At 39.8% G+C, this 20,676-nt stretch overlaps 1 protein-coding gene across 1 annotated transcript in view; it reads right to left on the reverse strand.

Moving 5' to 3' along the window:
• The window catches only part of Aox1 (aldehyde oxidase 1), a 69,416-nt gene that overhangs the window by 19,000 nt on the left and 29,740 nt on the right, over nucleotides 1-20,676 (reverse strand). The window contains exons 17-25 of the mRNA XM_027925027.2: nucleotides 18,601-18,770; nucleotides 18,143-18,257; nucleotides 15,662-15,784; nucleotides 12,370-12,466; nucleotides 8,048-8,172; nucleotides 6,355-6,488; nucleotides 5,135-5,222; nucleotides 2,588-2,674; nucleotides 1,391-1,582 (exon numbers count right to left, since the gene is read on the reverse strand). Of these exons, the coding sequence (XP_027780828.1) occupies nucleotides 1,391-1,582; nucleotides 2,588-2,674; nucleotides 5,135-5,222; nucleotides 6,355-6,488; nucleotides 8,048-8,172; nucleotides 12,370-12,466; nucleotides 15,662-15,784; nucleotides 18,143-18,257; nucleotides 18,601-18,770 (1,131 nt within the window). The remainder of the gene's footprint in view (nucleotides 1-1,390; nucleotides 1,583-2,587; nucleotides 2,675-5,134; nucleotides 5,223-6,354; nucleotides 6,489-8,047; nucleotides 8,173-12,369; nucleotides 12,467-15,661; nucleotides 15,785-18,142; nucleotides 18,258-18,600; nucleotides 18,771-20,676) is intronic.

The following is a 20,676-nucleotide window of genomic DNA, read 5'->3' on the forward strand; positions in this document are numbered from 1 at the left end:
GAAGACTTCCCAGCTGAGAACAAAAGATGCCAAGTACCTTACATTCTCAGCTGAGAAAACTCACAGTTGTGGCCAGGCCCCTCTCCAAGCTGACAGGGGCTACTACAGAGACACTTGCCTCATTCTATCCCCCCTAAAACTTTCTCAGATCATTATTAGAGGAAGACTAGGAATTAGTGAGCTGAGCCATTGCAGGGAAAGCAGAGTTTTTAAGAGGTTATTCTCTGGAAGAGGAAGGAAGGTCTTCACATGATTCTCCTCCTTCATGCTACCAAGTATGACAGAACATCAAAGAGAGAAGCTGGGTGGGGGGACAGGAAGGGAGGAACAAGTTCCAGAGATAAGGATGACTCCTATCTGTGGCTATAGAGTCCAACACTGTGAAATCTATAGGGGAAAGTAAGTACATGAATTGGGGACTGGAGCATGGGGCAAAGAGGTGTGGTCACTAGAGGAATGCTAAATGAAGTGCCAAAGAGAGGACAGCACTCACTGGCAGAAGTCACATGGGGAGGGGCCATTTGTATTCCCAGATCCTCCTCTTCTTCCTCCCTGCCCTAGTGTCACAGCAGAAGGAACAAGGGAGGGCGGGAAGAGAGCTTACCACATCTCCCCACCCAACTCCACTCTAGGATCTGAGGGTGGAAGAAGCACCAAGGAGGGAAACATCCTTGATGATGACTGGGCTGAGACTCAAAAATCACCAAAAGAAAATCATGTTAGCCACTGAAATGACAAACTTCATGACAGCTGCTATCACATTAAGGAAAGAAGACTTTGACAGAATTTGGTGGTAGGGATTATATACCTGCTACAGTTTGGATGTGGTTTATCCCCCAAGAGTTCATGTGAAATCTTGGTCCCCAATAATAGTGGTGTTGAGGGGGTGGAAACCATCAGAGATGGAGCCTAGTGGGTTAAGTCATTGAAGGGTGCTGCCCTCTGAAGACATGAAGGTAGTTCTTATGGGATCCTGGTTAGTTGACATGACAGTGAGTTTTTATAAAAGAATGAGCCTGACCCCCTGAAGTCAACACCATGCTCTTGAATCTCTAGAACTGTGAGCTAAATAAACCACTGGCATTTTGTGTATCAAAGGAAAATAAACTAATAGAACCCACCAACCAATGGAAAAGTCTCACTAAACAGGTAAGAATCTATTGCTTACTCCTCAATGTACCCTGTTTCCTGGATTTTTGAGAAGATATCTGGGTATAGCAAGCATCATTGAACTTTGTTGTCCTGGCTCTATATTAGCCAGTTGGCTAGGTGACCTCAGGCAAATCATATATCCCTTTGGATCTCAAATACCTCAAACTGAATGATTCTCAAAGGCCCTCCCACCTGAGATATTCAACACCTTTTATATGCAAGACTAAAACAGTGTTACCTTCTCAGGGGACAAACCGCATTTGGCCGCAACTTCTACAATACAGGACTCGGTGATCAGCGCTGCCTGAGGAAAGCCAAACCCACGCAGAGCTGTGTTGGAGGGAAGGTTGGTTTGGCATGCCCAACCTCGGCAGCGCAGGTTGGCAAACTTGTAAGCATTGTCCATTTTCAGAAGCCCCATTTCTATCACCTAGAGAAATCCAGAGTTGGTGTGATAAGGTCCTTATCCTTCTGGACCTGTTTGACCATCCTGATATCTCAGACCAAATCAGGCTGGAAACAGCATCCTCTCTTCATATCACATCATACATGCTAAAAAATATGCCATGCCCCCAATTAAAATGCATTTTACTGTTAAATTATTCTAAAGAATTTGAATAATTTTCTTTTAAAATTATTATTTTTTTATTTCTAAGTTTTAGAACAAATGTATTATTATTATTTTAAAGAGAGAGAGAGAATTTTTTAATATTTATTTTTTAGTTTTCGGCAGACACAACATCTTTATTTGTATGTGGTGCTGAGGATCGAACCCAGTGCCGCGCGCATGCCAGGCAAGCACGCTACCACTTGAGCCACATCCCCAGCCCCAAATGTATTATTTTTAGGCTTCAAATATTTCCAGAAGCCTTGGAAATGTTCATAGGTCCTAAACCCTGGGGCCTATGCATTCTACAGAAGGCAGTATTCTGGAAAACAGGGAAAATGAGGGGAGGGGGGTTGGCATTTATTCCTCCATCAGGATTAATCCCTCCCTCCACCTCCTGAGAACAATTGGTGAGGTCTGGGGCTAGTTTTGGTAATTAAGACTGGGGGGTGGGCCCACCAGTGACATTTACTGAGTAGAGGTCAAGGATGCCCACACATCCTCCTTTGTATAGGGCAGCCCCCACAAGCAAAAGTTATCGGTCCAAAATGTCAGTCCGGCCAGAGAGGAGAAAGTTGGTCAATGCTTGCATCTGAAAACAGATCTAAGTATGGAAGGACAGAAATAGCACACATATGGAGATTTAGCCAAGATCTCTGGGCTTACTCTGTGGGTGCCAGTGGGTGACACTAGGCTATCCCTACAACAATGGACTCTATGCTTTTATAATTATATATTATTTAATGATTGAACATTTTTTCTGATATAAATCATATTACATAATACTCTTTGAAAAATGCAAGAAAGATTGCTTTTTAAAACACTTACCCATAATGATTCATCAAGGGAACTGCCCCCGTTGTTATAGTGCTCCATGTCCAGGGCCAAGATTCTGCCATCGTTCATGAATCCAACCTGTGCAGAGAGAGCTGATCTCTGATACTGACACTAGGAATCAAATAACTAAAGTTTACTTTGTCACTGTGAACTCTCCACATATGGAAAAAAATTTATGATGTAGACTTGGCAATAATTTCTTGGATATAAAAATAGCTCTGTGACCTTGGAAAAGCCATTTACCCTCTTAGACTACTTGTGAAATGGAAATAAATAAAGTAATACATGGAAAATTACAGGCATATAAACAACACACAGCAGACATTCTACATATAAATTATTAATATTACTATTATAAATATTAATATTATCTCTTGTTCTCACAGTACTCTCCACTGGAAAACATTATCTTCTCATAGTTTTAGTCACCACAGTGGTGATAACTTCTATAATTATAATCTAGTCCTTTCAACAAAGTCCCATATTGGTGAAGGACATTTCTGTTTCAATGTCCTATCATCACTTCTTCTCCAACATTTACACAAACCAGCTCATTGTCATTCCAGGTTGGTTCTCCTTCCAACTCGACTCTTTCTTCTAGAAATTTCCAAGTCATGTTTGTGGTTTTATTCTCCACTGTATTTTGCCAAATTTTTCACCAAATCCTATCTTATTTTACAGAATAATGACTCTTAGACTCATCTCTTCTGCCTCTCACTATCATATCAAATGCTTCATGTCTGAATGCATTAGCTGCTTTCTACTGGTCCATCTGCCCATCTTCCTCTCTCAGGCCATCCTGCACTTTCTCATCGTATTACCCTCCCTGATGCACCCATGTTTAGTTATGGCACTTGACTGAGCAAGAATCTATTCAGTCTTCCTGTTTCTTGTGAGAGAGTTTAAACTCCCCATTTTGGAACTTTAGGCCCCTCTTGGTCTTGCATTACCTAATCCAACCCATCTTATTTACACTACCTTCTGGTAATTGCTCTGTGTTTTAATGCACCCCTCCCCTTACCCCTACCCCTATCAAACATGCCATGCTCATTCCACCTCTGCATTATTGGTTCCACCACCTAGTATGCTTTTTTTGGGGTAACTATTCATTCTTGAAGGTCCATTTATGTTTCACCTGTTCTAAGAAGTCTTCTGTACATACTCCAACTTATATTCACCTCTCTTCATAGATTTGCTACATGTACCTCACCTTTTAACCTTCAACTTTTAATGTTTGCATAATGATATCATGTGTGTAAGTTTTATTCCTCTCCTCCTTTCGCCAAGAATAATCTCTTCAAAACAAAGTTCACTCTAGCAAATTCTTTTGAACTAAACTGAATTCAAAATGTAGCTTAGAGTAAAATAGATTTGTTTGCTAGTTTCTAAAAATATGTGTTCAGGGAGACATTTGTAGAGACCATGATACACATTCAACAAATCTTGTGGTCCCCATCCTGTGCACACAGGAAGATGTATTTCCAGCTACCTTTTTAGTTAGGGGGCAAAGTTCTGGCCAAAGACACCAAGGTCCTTGCAAGGTCCACCTCTTACTGACCTGGTGTGAGAAATACCTTCCACATCACTCCATGTGCTTTCTCTTTCCTTATCTACTGCAGAAGACCCTGCAGAGGACTCAGTGTCCTTGGGCAGAGTTATCCAGTAGAACTTTCTGTGATGATGGCCAGGTTCTGTGTCTGTACTATCCCATCCTAACCACGTGTAGCTATTGAGCATTTGAAATAAAGCAAATGTAACTATGGAACGGAATTTTAGTTTAATTTAGTTTACTCAAATGTGAATTTCAGTGGTCATTTAAATGGCCTACTGGCTACCATATTAGACTATGCAATCCAAAGGGATGGTGGTAGCACTACTTGAAAAAAGCTTGAGTCTCTGAATAGTTTTGTGGAACAGAGTCCTCCTTCCTCTACCCCCTGCTGATTACACTGGGCTGTTACTTGACCAAGAAATAGCATAATAAAGGCTTAAACTCCTGAGAGTTTTTAGTTGTTAGAGTAGTTAGCTCACTTTGATAAGTAAAACTACCTCTTTTAAAGCAAAATAATAATTATTTTCTACTATGGAAAGTTTTCTAGGAATTTCTAGAGCACAGTTTTACAAAAATACCCTTGATATGTTAAAAAAAGAGGGCTCCATTTGCAAGTAAATGCAATTTCACATAACACCATTGTTATGGGAATTATTCTATTTTTTACCTCTTTTATTGTGTGAGTGAGTAGTTATTAGACCTAATTTCATAGACACATATGCTCACAGGTTTTCTAATTATTCACTGTGTAATGTCCAATGCCAGCTAGTCCTTTCTCAAATTGACATCTTTGAGTGAAACAGAAAAGCTTCATTGAACCAGCCAGTAATTAAACAATCAGCACAAGGTACAGAAAGTTAAATAGACGCGCCATTTGTTAATTTGTTCATTGTTACTCCCCATTAGGGAACAGATAAATGCTGCCTCTGCGTTTCTGTCATGTTCTGTTTGTAGCAAATCCTTCCCTCCACCCATCTTCTGCTCACTTTGTACTTTGCAAAGTATGGGTTTCGGCCTCCAGTTATCAGCATGTCTTCTCCTCGTTCCAGAACACAGCGGACTGCACGACCATGCCTGAAACAGAAAAAAGGCATGAGAGGTAAATTCTTACAAAGAAGGTTATATAGCTCCTAGTGAGACCTTGAGTGGCATTCACACACATCACAAAACACAGAACTCCTACCTTCACTTGGCCTCTGCTGACCTCCAGGAAATGTGGTAGCCTCCCCTCCCTTTGGTGAGAGCATGACACCTGGCATTTGCTACTTGTCGAGGAAGTCTCCAGGGTATTCAAGGGGACATTTCCCTTTGTCATAAAGACCTCTGGCTATAGGTAAAGTCTCAAGGCCACACTTCAATCTGGTTACAAATGGAGGAACACAGGTGGGGTCTGACTGCCAAGTACTCCCAAATAGGACAGGTCTAGAATCAAGGTTTCTGCTTCTGAGTTAAAGGAACTGACCTACATTACTCTGCAAAGGAATTAAGCCTTTTAGATGTGCCTGCTCCAAAGACAATTTCTTGACCAAGAAATAACATAATAAAGGCTTAAACTCCTGCAAGTTTTTAGTTGTTGGAGTAGTTATCCCACTTTGATAAGTAAACTACCTCCTTTAAAGAAAAAAAATAATTATTTTCTACTATGGAAAGTTTTCTAGGAATTTTTTATTGGTCAAGAAATAATTGGTATTATTATTATTTTTTTTAGATTCTCAAAGGAAAATGACAATATAAATAAATAAACCTAACAAAAGCAAAGTCTGTTTAAATCAATCAAGAAAATATACACCTAAGCATACTTATACACATAACTATACACACTTTAAAAATGTGTGTGTGTGTGTGTGTGTGTGAGAGTGTGTGTTTACCTCAAAAGGTCATACACATTCTTCTAAAGGTCTAACAGGTGCTAAGAACAAGTAGCCCGTTCATTCAGGATCTGTTTCTGTCAACTTTCCAGGTATTCTAATGATTTTCTGTGGCTTTCATTCTTTTTAGTAATTGATTTTTATTTTGGTTCTTATATGGATATAGCTTGACGATACAGACAAAGAAGTTGCCATAAGCTGGCAGCTAATTTGGGTGCTTGTATATCATGTGTGATTTTTAAATAATCTTGGCCTAGATTCTTCCTCATTAATCCTGATACTGAAATTTTCAGTCTGACTTTATTTTTAATATATTCAGAAGATTTTTCTCCACTTACTTGCTGGCAGCAAACGCGGTGATGGCTGCCATTGTGCTGGTTTTGAGAACCTTTCCCCCAAATGCCCCACCGACTCGTCTTACATGACACATGACCTTATTAGCTGGGACCTTCAAGACTGAGGCAACTATATCCTGTAAATGATAACAGATTTCATTAATCTGATCTATCTTCAGCAAGGACTTCATTGTGACCACCACTCACACCCACAACCTTAGCAAAAAGAAACTGTTCCCTGAAACAGGAGTGTGACAGCCACTTTACATTTTGATTCCATCATGTTGTATATGCTACATAAACTGTGTGGCTATGCTAAATGATAAAAGAAAAAGCCCAATAACCTTAGCATTCATCCCCAGCTGATCTCAGCAATATTTGGCTACAATGGCATTGCCAAAACTATTATTAAATAATTCTTGCAATAACAATGGATAATTTGGGACTATCAATTTTTTTTGCCTGTTTTCCCCATGAAACACCCAAAGTACCCTTTTCACACTATCCCTAGGGATGTGTTTCCTGAAGCTGTAAGATTTTGTGGCTTTCTGAGCCTCTCCCAGCTTGGATGTTTCCCTGCATTCTGCTGTCTCCACTGAAGCATGCACATTTCTCACCCCATCTGTATTACTGTGAAAGTGGACCCTTTGGTCTTCCCTGGATGCAGGTGCTATTCTTTTTGCTTTGAGGTCTTAGTCTTAACAACTGATTTTGACAGATGGGGTGCCTAAGACAGACGGGCCCAACATCACACAGGGAGTGAAGAGCAGATGGAACTGGAACGGAGTTCATCTGACCCTTTCTTAGTGTTCCAACTTCTGTGAGGCCTCATTCTCCACTGTCCATACTCTGTTTCCTGCTCTTCTGGTAATAGCACTGGCTCTTTTGAACCTGCTGGATCAAGACCCTTTGCTTTCCTTACTTTCACCCTGATGCTTACACCTAACCTCTCCATCTTGCACTCTCCATCCCAGCTCAGAAAGTCATTGTGCCGTTCCTCCTTGCTGGCATGCATGTTGCCAGAGAGAGGGAACACAAGCAACAACTGTTTGCAGAGGATATGAGTAGTGAATAGATGAGTGGCATTTGATCTTGCTGTGAAATGGCACAGAAATGCCCTCTCTTCTCTTACCATCTAGACAAACTTTACTCTGACTATAAATCCAGATTTAAGGCTCTCTCTCTCTCTCTCTCTCTCTCTCTCTCTCTGTGTGTGTGTGTGTGTGTGTGTGTGAGAGAGAGAGAGTGTATGAATATCCTGGGTCATTCTAGCCCTCAACAAACCCCCCTTTCTCTTCATTCCTCCACTCATGTAAATTTTGACTTAACTGATTTAGCACCTTGCTATACTTTTTCCAATATGGCTCCCTAACTGTTTCTTGAGAGTTGGGTACTATAAGCTTGGGAAGATAGGCCTTTCTCTTTTTTCTCAACAGTACTAAGGGCAGAGCAAAAGAGACCTGCTGATTGCATAAATGGTTTAAAAGTAATAGATCTATAAACAAAAGGCATACTTAATAAAACTCAAAAAGTTTGGAAATTACATGGCTCTTAATTCCCTAATATATAGCTACTAATACTGAATATTTCCTTGGTTCCTAAAGAAATGACATTTTTGTGCTTTGTACATTTGATCTTGTGACTTTTTTGACAGACACAATTTAGCTATGCCCCCTTCACATTGGCCCCATATTACCTGTATATATTTGGGACTCTGTGTAGACACATAGACATCTATTTCTTGATCCTCTCCTTTGGGAACAACAAGCATGCTTTGGGTTTCCATATAAAAATGTTCTTGACCTCCAATGTGTATTTCACCTATTAAAGGAAAATTCTTGGAAGTCAAGGAAGCATTCACAAAGAACAGGTAGTGCCCCCCAGCTATATCCTGTTTTTCAGGAACTCCAATGACAGGCAGTTCTGCTGGGGCAGCAGGCTACATAGTGAAGGGTAACAATTAACAATGTTTAGCTTTCTGTACGTCTGCAGAGTTGAAGGAGAGTTCTGAGGAGAAATATGTGGTGTCTGCTGAGCCAGGCCACAGAGCCCTAGGGAAAGATATGTGACTTTCTAGAGTCAAAAACTGATAGCCAGGCAATGTCTAGTTCCAAGGAAAGATGGAGTCGCTATTGTTCTCCCTGTTCCTCCTGTTAAATACACTATGTATAAATCAACACAAGAAGTATGAAAGCTAATTACACAAAATGGAGTCATTTACGTCATTCCCCAAGTGATACAGTATCAAGAGGCCAATGAGGAGAAAAGCTCAGGTCATAAATGCCTGTCTTGCAAGCTCAACCCAAAACTACAAGGGATTAATTGTAACCCTAACATTGAAAGATTAAAAGTCTAACCTACCAACCACTGACATTTGCCAAAATCAGAACACACCAGCTGCCAGAGACACTGCTGTGCCAGGGGGCTTACCTTTAAACACCCTGTGTAACCTCCTCTGTCCTCAGTAAAACCTTAACATTTTCCTTCATCCTCTGACAAACCAGAGGCCACCTCTAGTTGGTGTGCATTTCCCAGACTGCAATTCTACTTCTTGTATTTGATTTCCCAGTAAATCTCTTGCTTGGTGATTTGTTGTTGTTGTTGTTGTTTGTTTCGTTTTGTTTGATTTCAAATTGACAGAAGACTTAAGAGGAGAGAAGATAGACTGACTAGGAACTTTGAGACAAAGTGTAAATAGAGCATTGGACTCAGTGGGTTTTGCAATCATTGTTAATGCTTGCCACATGCATATCAGCCTTGGATCTAGAGAAGCCAGCCATCCAAAAATATCAACGGACAAAGACAGAAAAAAAAAAAAAAAAACCTGCGAAAGTCTGTTATTTTTTTAAGACAAAGGATCAAGAAAAGGGAAGCCTCAGAAGACAAAATGAGACAATAAGCACTCTACCCCAACCAAACACCACAGAAAAATCTGCAGCCTCACCTCTACCTGCAAAGGTAAAGTGGAAAGCCAATCTGTAATGAGGCACCCCAGCCCCTCTGCTGGACTATGTCTGCAGATACATAGGGAACCTGTATTTCTACTCTCTATGGGCAATAACAAGATATCACCCACTTGTTTTCCACCAACAGAGTCAGTTCTAGGAAAATAGAAGATTTAAATAAGATCCAGACGTTATAACATGATATCCAAATGTCCCAGATACAATAAAAAATGGCATATCACTCCAAGAACCTGGAAAACCTCAACTTCAATGAGAAAAGAAAGTCAAAATATGCCAACATAGAAATGATACAGATATCAGGATTATCTGACAATGATTCAATTAGCAATAATGAAAATATAGAAAGTCTTAGCAAAGAAATAGAAGGCATAAAAATGCCAAATGGAAATTTTACAACTAAGAAATAAAACAAGCAAAATTTAAAAAGCTCCTTAGATGGGCTCACCAAGAGACTAGGGAGAACAGAGGAAATGATTATTGAACAAGAATACAGAACAAGAGAAACTGGCCAATCTGAATAACAGGAAAAAACAAACTGGAGAAAAAAGAATAGGGCTTTGAAACCTGTGGGACCAAAACAAAAGATCTGACATTTGGGTCACTGAAGTCAAGTATTTGAAAAAATAATAGCTGAATATCTTCCAAACAGCAAAGGACATAAACCTACAGATCTGAGAAGCCAACTGAACCCTAATTGGATAAATTTAAACAAATTCCATGCCAAGATACATCACAGCTGAACTTCAGAAAACTGAAGAAAAAAAGCGATATAAACAAAAAACCGTCTTGAAAGCGGTGAGAGAAAAATACTACCTCATCTGTAGGGAAAACACACTACCAAAGAAAACAGGTTGGGCTGGGGATGTGGCTCAAGTGGTAGCGCACTTGCCTGGCATGTGCAGGGTGCTGGGTTCGATCCTCAGCACCACATAAAAATAAAATAAAGATGTTGTGTCCACCGAAAACTAAAAAATAAACAGTAAAAGATTTTCTCTCTCTCTCTTAAAAAAAAAAGACCACAGGTTTCTCTTGGGCTAGGTTGCACACACCAGTAGTCCCAGCTATTCAGAGGCTAAGGCAGGAGGATCCCAGGTTCAAGGCCAGCTTATGTAACTTAGTAAGACTGTGTCTAAGAATAAAATAATAAAAATGGTTGGAGTGTACTGCAAGGCCCTGCATTCAATCCTCTGTCCAAAAAATAAAAAATAAAAAACCATAGAGACCAGAGGAAGCGGCACCAAATTTTCTAGCTCTAAAAGGTCTATCAACTTAGAATTCTATTCAGTAAAAATATTCTTCCAGAATTAAATGGAGACCATGTCATTCTCAGCTGAAGGAAAACTAAGAGTTTGTTTACAACTGACCTATCCCAAAATAATGGCTAAAGAAAGTTTTTGGAATAGGTAGGAAATGACTTAAAAAAAAATAAAAGGAAACGGGAATATCTGTAAGGAAGAAACAACTTCAGAAAAAATAAAAATACAGGTGAATATAACTCTCCTCCTGAGTTTTCTAAATTGTGTTTAAAATATAATTGTAGCAATACTTTGTGTGGTTCCCAATGTATGTACAGGAAATATTTAAGACAATTATATTATGAATAGGGAAGAGTAAAGGGACAGAAAGGGAGGTAAGGTTCACACTTAAACTAGCAAAATGTTGATATTATATATAAAATATCACTGACTGTAAATATATGTGATATATAAATATATCATGGTTATTGACATATAGGATATATATCATAGTTATACATATATATTTATACAGACAGAGTTTTCACTAAAAAAGTCTATACAAGGAGATATACTCCAAAATACAGATAAATCAAAATGGAATTCTAAAAGTTGTTCAAATGAGCCCACAGGAAGGCGGGAGGGGGGTGATAAAAATCAGAGGGAAGTGTTGGATGGAAGGTAGAACTTTAAAAAATTTTTAAATGTACCCAATAACAGTGATTTGTAAATTGTTTGAGGAAGATTCCCAAGGAAATATTTTGTATTTCACTCTAGAGTTCCTATCTTATCCAAAATCCGAGTAAAGAAAACCTGAGCACAAAATCTAATGTGTATAGTAAATATCACATATACACACACACACACACACATATACACACAAAGAGAGAACAGGAGAATGAACAGACTGTCTCATTTACATAATATAAACATTAAAATTTCGAGAACTCAGATCTTAACTTCCATTAAAGTTTTTAAACAACTTATGAGAACCCACACATAGCCACTAGGCTTGAGTTCAGGGCTTGCAGTAGTACTAGTTTATTTTGTTCAATATTCACTTCATTTAAAATAAACAGAACTGGAACAATATTAGATAGACCTGTTCTTCCTTAAGCCTGTAAAGTTGGCAAAGTTTGTTTTTGATACTAGGGATTGAACCCAGGGGCACTTTACTACTGAGCCACATCCCCAGACTTTTATTTTTTATTTTGAAACAAGGTCTCACTAAGTTGCTTAGGGCCTCACTGAGTTGCTGAACCTGACTTTGAACTTGCCATTCTCCTGCCTCAACCTCCCAAGCAACTGAAATTACAAGGATGTGCCGCTGTGCCCAGGAATTAACAAAGCATTAACACCTTGTTTCACTGTCTGCACATCCCTGCAGCCCCACCCACAGCCCCCTCCCTTCACCCTAGGGTGTTGATCTCAACTCTCTAGGATGGAAACCAACTTGATCAAGTAATCCCTGAGATTCAATTTTATCCCACTATTGGCGTAAGAATGATTTCTCCAGGCACATTTACATTTTCATGAGGTCCTTAAAAACCAAACAGCCACTAATATGAAAGTGTCTACTGGTACTTTGCCCGACAGCACAGGGTTAGGAAAAGTAATCTCAGTTTCAGGGTCCCTTGTAAATCCCACACCAAAGACACAGGGAAATCCATATGTGAATGAAGTGCCTGTTTTCAAGGGCAACACACACTGAGCCTGTCAGGTGATTTTTAGAAGGCAAAGGAAGGCTTAAATTAGACCTGCTCAAAAGGCTTCCCTGGTTATTTTCTCTCCCCCTATTTTTTTTCAGATAGTTTTACCTTCAAGAATTTGATCAACCACTTTAAATGCTTTATCAATATTTCCATATTCCAGTTTCCTTTCTGTCTTGAAGAAGGAGTTATGTCGGATAGCATCCTAGAAAGAGAACAGAGAAGGTTGCAAGGCTGCAAGAGATCCAGTCCTAGGGCACTAGCCACACCCTTGGGTGCCAATCAAGGCACTTTCCCACAATCCTATGAGCCTTGAACCAGGGCTGGAGACTCCTCAGTCAATGGAAATCTGAGTGTTAGGTCCAAAGAAACTGAGTATATTTAGAAAAAAAACTGGCACTGAGGCAATCCCAGAATGGAACTAGTATTTTGCAGGCCAATTATTGTCTTCAATCCACAACTTATTTTATGTATCCAGGGCCACATAGCACACTGGTTCAGAAATGCGGCTGCACCCAGAGTTATATCGATTTTCTCCACTTACTAGTTGTTTTACTGTGGACTTTTACTTCCCCTCTATGAGTATCGTCTGTAAAATGGAAGTAACAGTTGTGCATATAGGTCCAAGACGGTTGTGAAATGAAACATGTAAAGGGCTTGTATGGCATATAGTTAAATGTTCAATAAATGCTAGACAAAGACACTAATGATTGAGATCATGGTGGCTTTGCCTGCTGGTCTCGCCCTCCTCCTTTGGGGACATAAGCACTTCATTTGTAGAGAGAAGTGGAGCACCTGGAACCACTAATCCTAGAAGTAAATCTCTATTATCAGCCTTGTCCAGGTGCCACCAATCCACTTACACACTGGCTTCCCTGGTCCCCAGAGAAGGAGTGCAGTGGCACACATAAATAAAAATGTAGCTACAACAGCCTAGGTTGGTTTTTTGTTACCTATCCCTGGGAATTTATCTTACTGTGATCCATGTGTTTGTCGGTGAATGGACCATGTGAGTTCCTGCCAGCATGATTCACCATGGATTATCGTTCATCCATGAAATTCCTACCTGCTGGCAGTTGAGGGTTCTCCTAACTCTGCATCTCTCAAGCCATCAGTATCTGTCTGGACCTATCCTGTCCACACACCTTATAGGGATGTTCTTTTGTCATCCTGTCATTTCCTCCACTGAGAAAGTAGGTCCAGGCTGTTGGACAAAGTGTTTGTTGATTGCTATTACAGTTAGCAATGTGACCCTGGGTAACTGTCTTTGAGTTTCCTCATCAGTATGGTCATTGCAGTTGTTTGGCATCATAGGATTGCTGTGAGCATTTAATGAAATCATGCACAAAACCACCTTAGATCCATGCCCCACACGCAGAGCTCTTCGAAGCTGCCAGCTGATGGAGCTGTGGATGATGATGCTTAAGGAGAAACTCTGGTGGGGAGCACATGTTTTTTCACATGATCCTCAGCTTCCCCCCCCACCCCGCATCCAAGAGTTTTGATAGAGTTTCCCAATTCAAACTACCAAAACCAGATATAAGCCAGGTTCAACTTTGGTGTTAGTGATAGATATATTTCTTGTTATCCTATTTTGTTTGATAACATACTTCCTACTGGAATTAATTCACACTCCAGTGCTTTTCTTATTAATTAAAGATTCAGATATTCCAAGTTGAAGAAAGAAGCTACCTTTTATAAACTCCATTTTTTAAAGTTTAAGCTTTTTCAACTTCACTTCTCCTTGCTCTTTTAATAATTTTGAGTCAATTTCCTGAATATTCATTGGTTAGGAAAGTGTTAGCAGGACTTTAATGTGTAGGGAGCCAGGCATAGCTTCCTACTATCAACTTGGATTTAAATACACTCTGATCCAGTTGACTGACCTTGGAGAATTTTATCTCTGACCAAGTGGGAGGTAACTCTTTTCCATAATTCTGATATTCTCTGGCAGACAATCAGGTATCTGCTGGCTGAAGTGGGGATGCAGGGGAGGAGGGTATCTATTTATTTACTGGACTTTCATTTGGCTGGAATGTGGAGAAGGGAAGGGTGGATACTCAGCCACTTGTATTGGGAAAAAAATTACAAAAAAAATTTATGGGGTATTATGTAAATAATTTCTTAAGAAGTAATCCTAACTCAAAAGCAAAATTTGGGGAAAGGAATACATAAAGTAAGTAGGAACAGCAGGCAACATAAGAATGATAGGGCCTGAGAAGGGAATAGAATGTGTGAATTTGAAACTGGCCAGGGACATCTGCAAGGCCTCACTCAAACAAACTTCGGTTTTTATCTTCTTGACATTATTTTATTGTAATTTTAAAATGCTAAGTAAAATTTCCAGAAACAAATGCCATGTTCCTAGGCATAAAGTCTCATGACAGAAAACATCCTCAAGGTCAGGTTCTCATGGTGACACTCACCTTGGCCAAGTCATTTCCTCTTTCCACCTCAGACCATGCTAGTCACCTAGAGAACCATGTGCTCATTATATTATGAGGGTAACACTGTGTTCCCAAGAGTACATGCAGCCTGCATGGACTGAACCTAGTCTACTCAGGAGGTTTCATGCTTTCCTTATTATAAGAAGCAGTGGATATTCAGAACACTTACCATTTAATGGAGATGGTTCTTACCACCTCTATAGATTTCCAACATCTGTCTAAAATTAGAATAGAAAATGCAACTCTCCAATTTGTTCAAGTTGCCAAAATTCCTGTAGGCATTATATGATCTATTTCCACATTCATTTAAGATATGCATTTAAGAATCTAAAAGTAGTATCTCCCAGATTTGCTTCATAGAAGATCTAATCAGTCCAGATCCTGAGAGGAGGTGAATCAGAGCTACAGGATAGACCCACAGTCTTGGACATTGCTAGCTGTCCATCTAGCATTTTTCTCACCTTCTCCTTTCCAAGCAATGCTCAGATTTCTGTATAGGTTTCCTGCACTCGCTCTATAGCCCATGCATTACCAAGAAATATGACCCACCCTCAGTTTCAGTGTTAACAAACAGCTCCTACATTTATCTGACCAGTCATTAATTCACCATGTGACTCAAGTGGCCTAATTAGGGTTGTTTCAGGATATGTGCCTGGAATGCTGAGACAATAGAGTTCCTTTTGTCACTGAACATGAACACAGAAACCAATGTTTCCCAGCTGCCATCTGTGTGCACAAGGGATGAGCCTATACTCATCCCTTGAGAGGCAAAAATAAATTGGACAAATTGCTCATACTGATCTAGTTTGAGTTGATAGAGTCCCTGTGTTTTGGAAAGTCACTTTGAATCAGGTTCTACTGTTACTATACCAAAAACATTTTAACTTTTAACTGATATACTTCTGATGTCTGCTCTTCCATTCCCTAAACTGGCACCACCTCAAACTCATTACCTCAATTGTTAGGATCAGCGGCTCCACGTCTTGGTAGACAATCTTTACTTGCTTAGCAGCTTGTCTTGCCTGAATCTCAGTATCTGCAATCACGGCACAGACAAGCTGACCCACACAAAATACCTATGACACAGAAAGACCTTTGATGTCAAGGAGAGCAGGTATTCATTCATTATCTCCCCCGCCCCCCACAGCACAAGGTTTGATATGCACAATAAAGGACCCCTCTCCATCTGCCCATGCCTATAGAACCTGCTGACTCTAAAGCGCTGTACATCTCTGTGCTGTATCATGGGCAGAGGCAGCTGCAGAGGGGGAGGGGCGGTGCGGCCTTGAGCGGACTCAGGCTCTAGCCGAGTCAAGGGGGCTTCTTGAGGGCCAGCTGGCTTATGAGAACCAAGCTATGAATCGCCTGGCTGTTCGACCACATTTAGGGCCAATCTGCAGAAGGAACCTTCTGTTTTCAAAGACAGGGAGAACCAAGAATTTGTAGCTCATCTACAAAAGGGGGTGATTTGGGAAAGAGACTTCTCATGTGATTACACCACACTGCTGGTGAACAAGTCACTGCCTACAAACTGTCCTGGAGCTCAGGCTTCTCAGGAAGACATGTGAAAGACTCAACTGCCAAGATATGACCAAGCACAGGGCATCCCTTCCCTGGGGGGCCGCAGTCAATATCATGTCACCTGCAGATGGGGTAGGTGGACTGGGGAGCTCACACAGGGACCAGGACAGAAAGCTGGATTGGGTGAGAGGAGCAGATAACTAAGGCTCACAACAGGTAAAAATAGTCTGAACTGGGTGATTTGAGTTCTCTCTCCCACCTTATTCTATGGTTCACACTCAAATTTAAACATTCATTTAAAATAATCTACTTTAGACCATTGTGTCTTCCACAGTGAACACAGAAATGTTATCAGAAAAATATGATACCAGGGTTAGAGAGCTTAGTCAGTGATAGAGAAGTTGCCTAGCATGTGTGAAGGCTTGGGTTCAATCTCCAGCAGCGAGCGCACACATACACACACACACACACACACACACACACACACACACTATAGTATTTAAAACATTAGTGTATAGTTGGGTGTGGTGCATTGGGGGCAGAGAAGAGAGAGAAGTGAAACATGTTGATTGTTGAAGCTGGAGGATGCTTCTATGGAGTCTCTATTTTGTGCATGATTACAAAAATGTCTGCAGTGAAAAGATGTTTAAAAGTCATAAAGTGCCATAAATGAGTGTTAGAAAAGGAGTGAGGCCAGCTAGGCAATCCTCCAACATGGCACTACTCTCCACAGATGCTCGGCTTTGCCCCTGTGACCTGGCACATCAATCCCTAAGATGCTCACAGTCTGCATAAGCACACTTCAAAGAGCAGGTTCTAAGGTGCAGCCAGGAAATCCCACTTGTTTAGTTAACATTTATGCACGGACTGTAATTCTCACTGCCCCCTGCCAGTGATATACAACCCTACCTCAGGGGAGTTTCAACCTTGAGTTCAGATTTCTGGTCGTCAAGCTTTCATTTTTATTCACTAAATCTTCCAGCAAGAGCCAGAGTAAGGGACTATTTCAAAGGATGAAGCTCTTTTGTGTAACTATTGAACTGAGAAGTCTGAATTAGTTATGCAGAAAACCAGCTAACCACTGTCCTTGCTGTATTTTCCAGTAACTTGACATACAGTAGACCAAGTTAAAGCTTTCAAATGGTAATGGTGTTTTCACTGGGTTTTTTTTTTTTTTTACTCTTTTACCTTGTTACACAGAATATGCAGATGGCCCCTCACTCAAGAAATTATATTAGGCAGGGGGAATAGATAAGATATACAAATAAATAAGCTTAATGCAAGAAAAAAAAAAGTGCATTGAAAGTCCACTTCTTAAAGACAGACGTGAAGCTCTCTGAGAGCAGGGACCACATGTCTTGTTCAGCTATGATGATCATATATAATAGATCCTTAAGAAATGACCACTGAATATATGGTAGTGTGACAGAATGAGTCAGAATTAGTTCAGAGAAGGAAAGAGAACTTCTGAATTCAAGGATAAGAAAAGGCTTCAGAGTTACGATACCACTTGAACTCAAACTTAAAATTTGGACATGGTGGGACTGGGGTAATGACAAGAGATTTGCCAGGGGCAGGGATTTGCAAGTAAACCTTGCCATAATCCGCTGTTCATTTATTTTTTCATACTGTGAGCAGCATACTATATAATTATTATAAAATATAAAACACCAAAGTATCTTTCATATAACTAGTAAACTTCTTATGTGGAAATGAATATATTTGAATGCATTCAATATCTATATTATAAGATATATTTATAAGATAAAAATATCTTATTATATTTGATAATAAGCATTCAAGAATATTGAGTACTTTTATGACATATCAAATTAGATGGTAGCTTTAAGAAAATATGAAATGCCATGAAATGAGGCACTTCATTTTTCAAACAGAAAGCAAAAGTGAAATACCTCATCTGTCGCCAGCAATGTCTCTGTGGAGAAGGAATTTACATCTTGAAGATGATCTGCAGTCACAATGTCCACTACACCTGGCAGACTGAGAGCTTCTGATAGATCAATAGACCTAGATGACAACACACACCACAGGCTCCTCAGAGCAGCCACACACCCCACAGATCCTTGAGAATGTGGTTAATTTGAAAATAAGGTATGAGAGAGGTAAAAATATGTTAAAGAACTACTCCCATAATTCTCTGCTAGACAATTAGAAAGAATTTGGGAGACACAGAAGTTATTAATGGAGGGAAAATTTGTAGTAAATACTAAATTTCAATCCCATTGTGTCTCCAGTTTACATTGGACATCACCAACAAATAGCTTACCCTCTTTATACCATTACTCTCCATTAATGTGACTGATTTAGACAAAAAGGCAATCATTAATGCCTTTTGAGTAAGACCACTTACACAATCTTAGCATGAGCTCTTGAACTAGTTACAAAAGTCAAAAACAGTTCCCGGTCCACTGCAGGCATGTCATCACAGTAGATGGCTTCCCCTGTGGCATGCTTAATACCAGACAGATGCATGATGGGACGGCCAATTGGGTCTCTTGGAAGCTGCTTTGGGTCTACATTCTGTTTAATAAATAATCAACATATGATTTTTACATTTTTATAGAGAAAACAAGAATAATCATATTATGTACATTTCCTATAAGAGGGTAACAATATGGTTTACACCCAAACCAGAACACTTCAGGGAATGAAAACAGTCACTATTCACAATAACACAAGGAATAATAAGCCTATTACAATAATTCGATAGGAAAACTGGAATATGTAGCCATCATGTGGTTTTTAGAGTTTTCACTTTTTTGAATATAGATGTCAGACATCTCTAATGGAAATTCTATTTGCATATGCAAATTAATTTAAATCTTTCTTCCTGATAATATAAAGTTATGTTATTTTGCTAATGTTCATGTATTTCTTTAAATTTTATTATCAAATGTATCTTCCTACTTACATATGAACATGATGCATGTAATATTTTGCAAGAATGTGATGATATGGTAACAATCTTTATAGAAAATATTGAGAGTATGTTTTTAACCAGAAGAGCCCCACCACCACCACCATTTTGAGTGAAGAATTCTAAGAAATAATCAGTAAAACTCTTAATTTAGACAATTTGGATAGACAATGGATTTGAATTTAAGTGATTCATTGGTGTTTGAGTGATTGACTGGTGTTACTCTTTTTTAGAGAGCCATTGAGTAAAATGACTTGCTCCTGGTTCTGTGAGTACCTTAAAGATGTTGCACCAATCAAAACAGAAACTAAGCAACATGACATTTCCCCTGACATTTCAGATACAAGAGCTGTTAGCAGTCCTAGTTGGGTGGGTACTGGGAAGAGAAGTGGAGGTATGAAGAAAAGAGGAGAAGGGGTTACAAGACATGACCTAGGCTGAGCTTAGAGACCAGGGTAAAAGCTGTGGCTGAGGAGCTGTCTGACAAGCAGTATTGGGCAGCCTCTTCCATAACTCAATGTATTTGGTGCTGAGCTGAGGCCAAGTTCCCCAGAGGCTTCCTTGGGGCACACAGTCAGTAGAGTGAGGTGTAGGCAAAGTTAGGGACATCTCCCCTTCCTGTCTCACCCATTACCCCATTCTGCAGTTCACAGGGTCACCCTGAACTGTGGATCAAGAAGGGATTCTTCTTTTGAGATAAACCCATAGCATTGGGCTATATTATACAGCAGGTGGGAAGAGAGAAGTCACAAACAGAACACATACTGGTTGAAAACCTTGACTGGGAGGAAAAAGAAACTCTACAACCTGACCTATTTCCAACTTAGTATAATTTAAGGCATCTGAGGGAAAGAAAACCTAGATGTTTTTGTACTCAATTACCAGAATGTGCAGTTTGAGAAAGTCTGTTCAGTACACACTGGCAATGAATGAGATGTCTAAGTCCTGTTTCATTTATAGGTACATATTTTCCAGGTTTGAAGTGATTCCTGGTTCAATGAAAATGCCCCAGGGCTCTTGTTCTATGAAAGCCAAGGGAAAGTTGTCTGAGATCCTATGGATCCAACATGTTTCCTTTTCGTGCAGACACCTGGCTTTCTTGTCTTTTTTGAATTTGAATTAACTGAAGAAATCCCATGAGTGGAGGAGAGACATGTTTACAATGGAGAACTTTATGTAAAGATAGCTATGAAATATACAATTCCCCCAAAGCCCTCTCCCGCCCACAGGATTAGAGAAGAGTGATCCTCACCTACTGTCCACCCACTGGAGGCACTCAAGGAAAGAAAACTTCAGCTTAAGATAGATCAGAAATTCTCCAGGCAGATAACAGGCCCAGAATATCACAAGGGAAAGAGAGAGTGGTATGCATAATTTGGGAACATGTTGTGGATCATCTAGAAAATGAACATAACCCAATTGTTTTCAAAATGTAAATAAGAAGTGAAATGTCAACCAAATTTGTGCAGAAATTGGAGTGCTTTTTATAACTGACTTGGCATAGGATGT

This window comes from Marmota flaviventris, chromosome 11 (assembly GCF_047511675.1).
Source record: "Marmota flaviventris isolate mMarFla1 chromosome 11, mMarFla1.hap1, whole genome shotgun sequence".
In the NCBI taxonomy this organism is placed as follows: domain Eukaryota; kingdom Metazoa; phylum Chordata; class Mammalia; order Rodentia; family Sciuridae; genus Marmota; species Marmota flaviventris.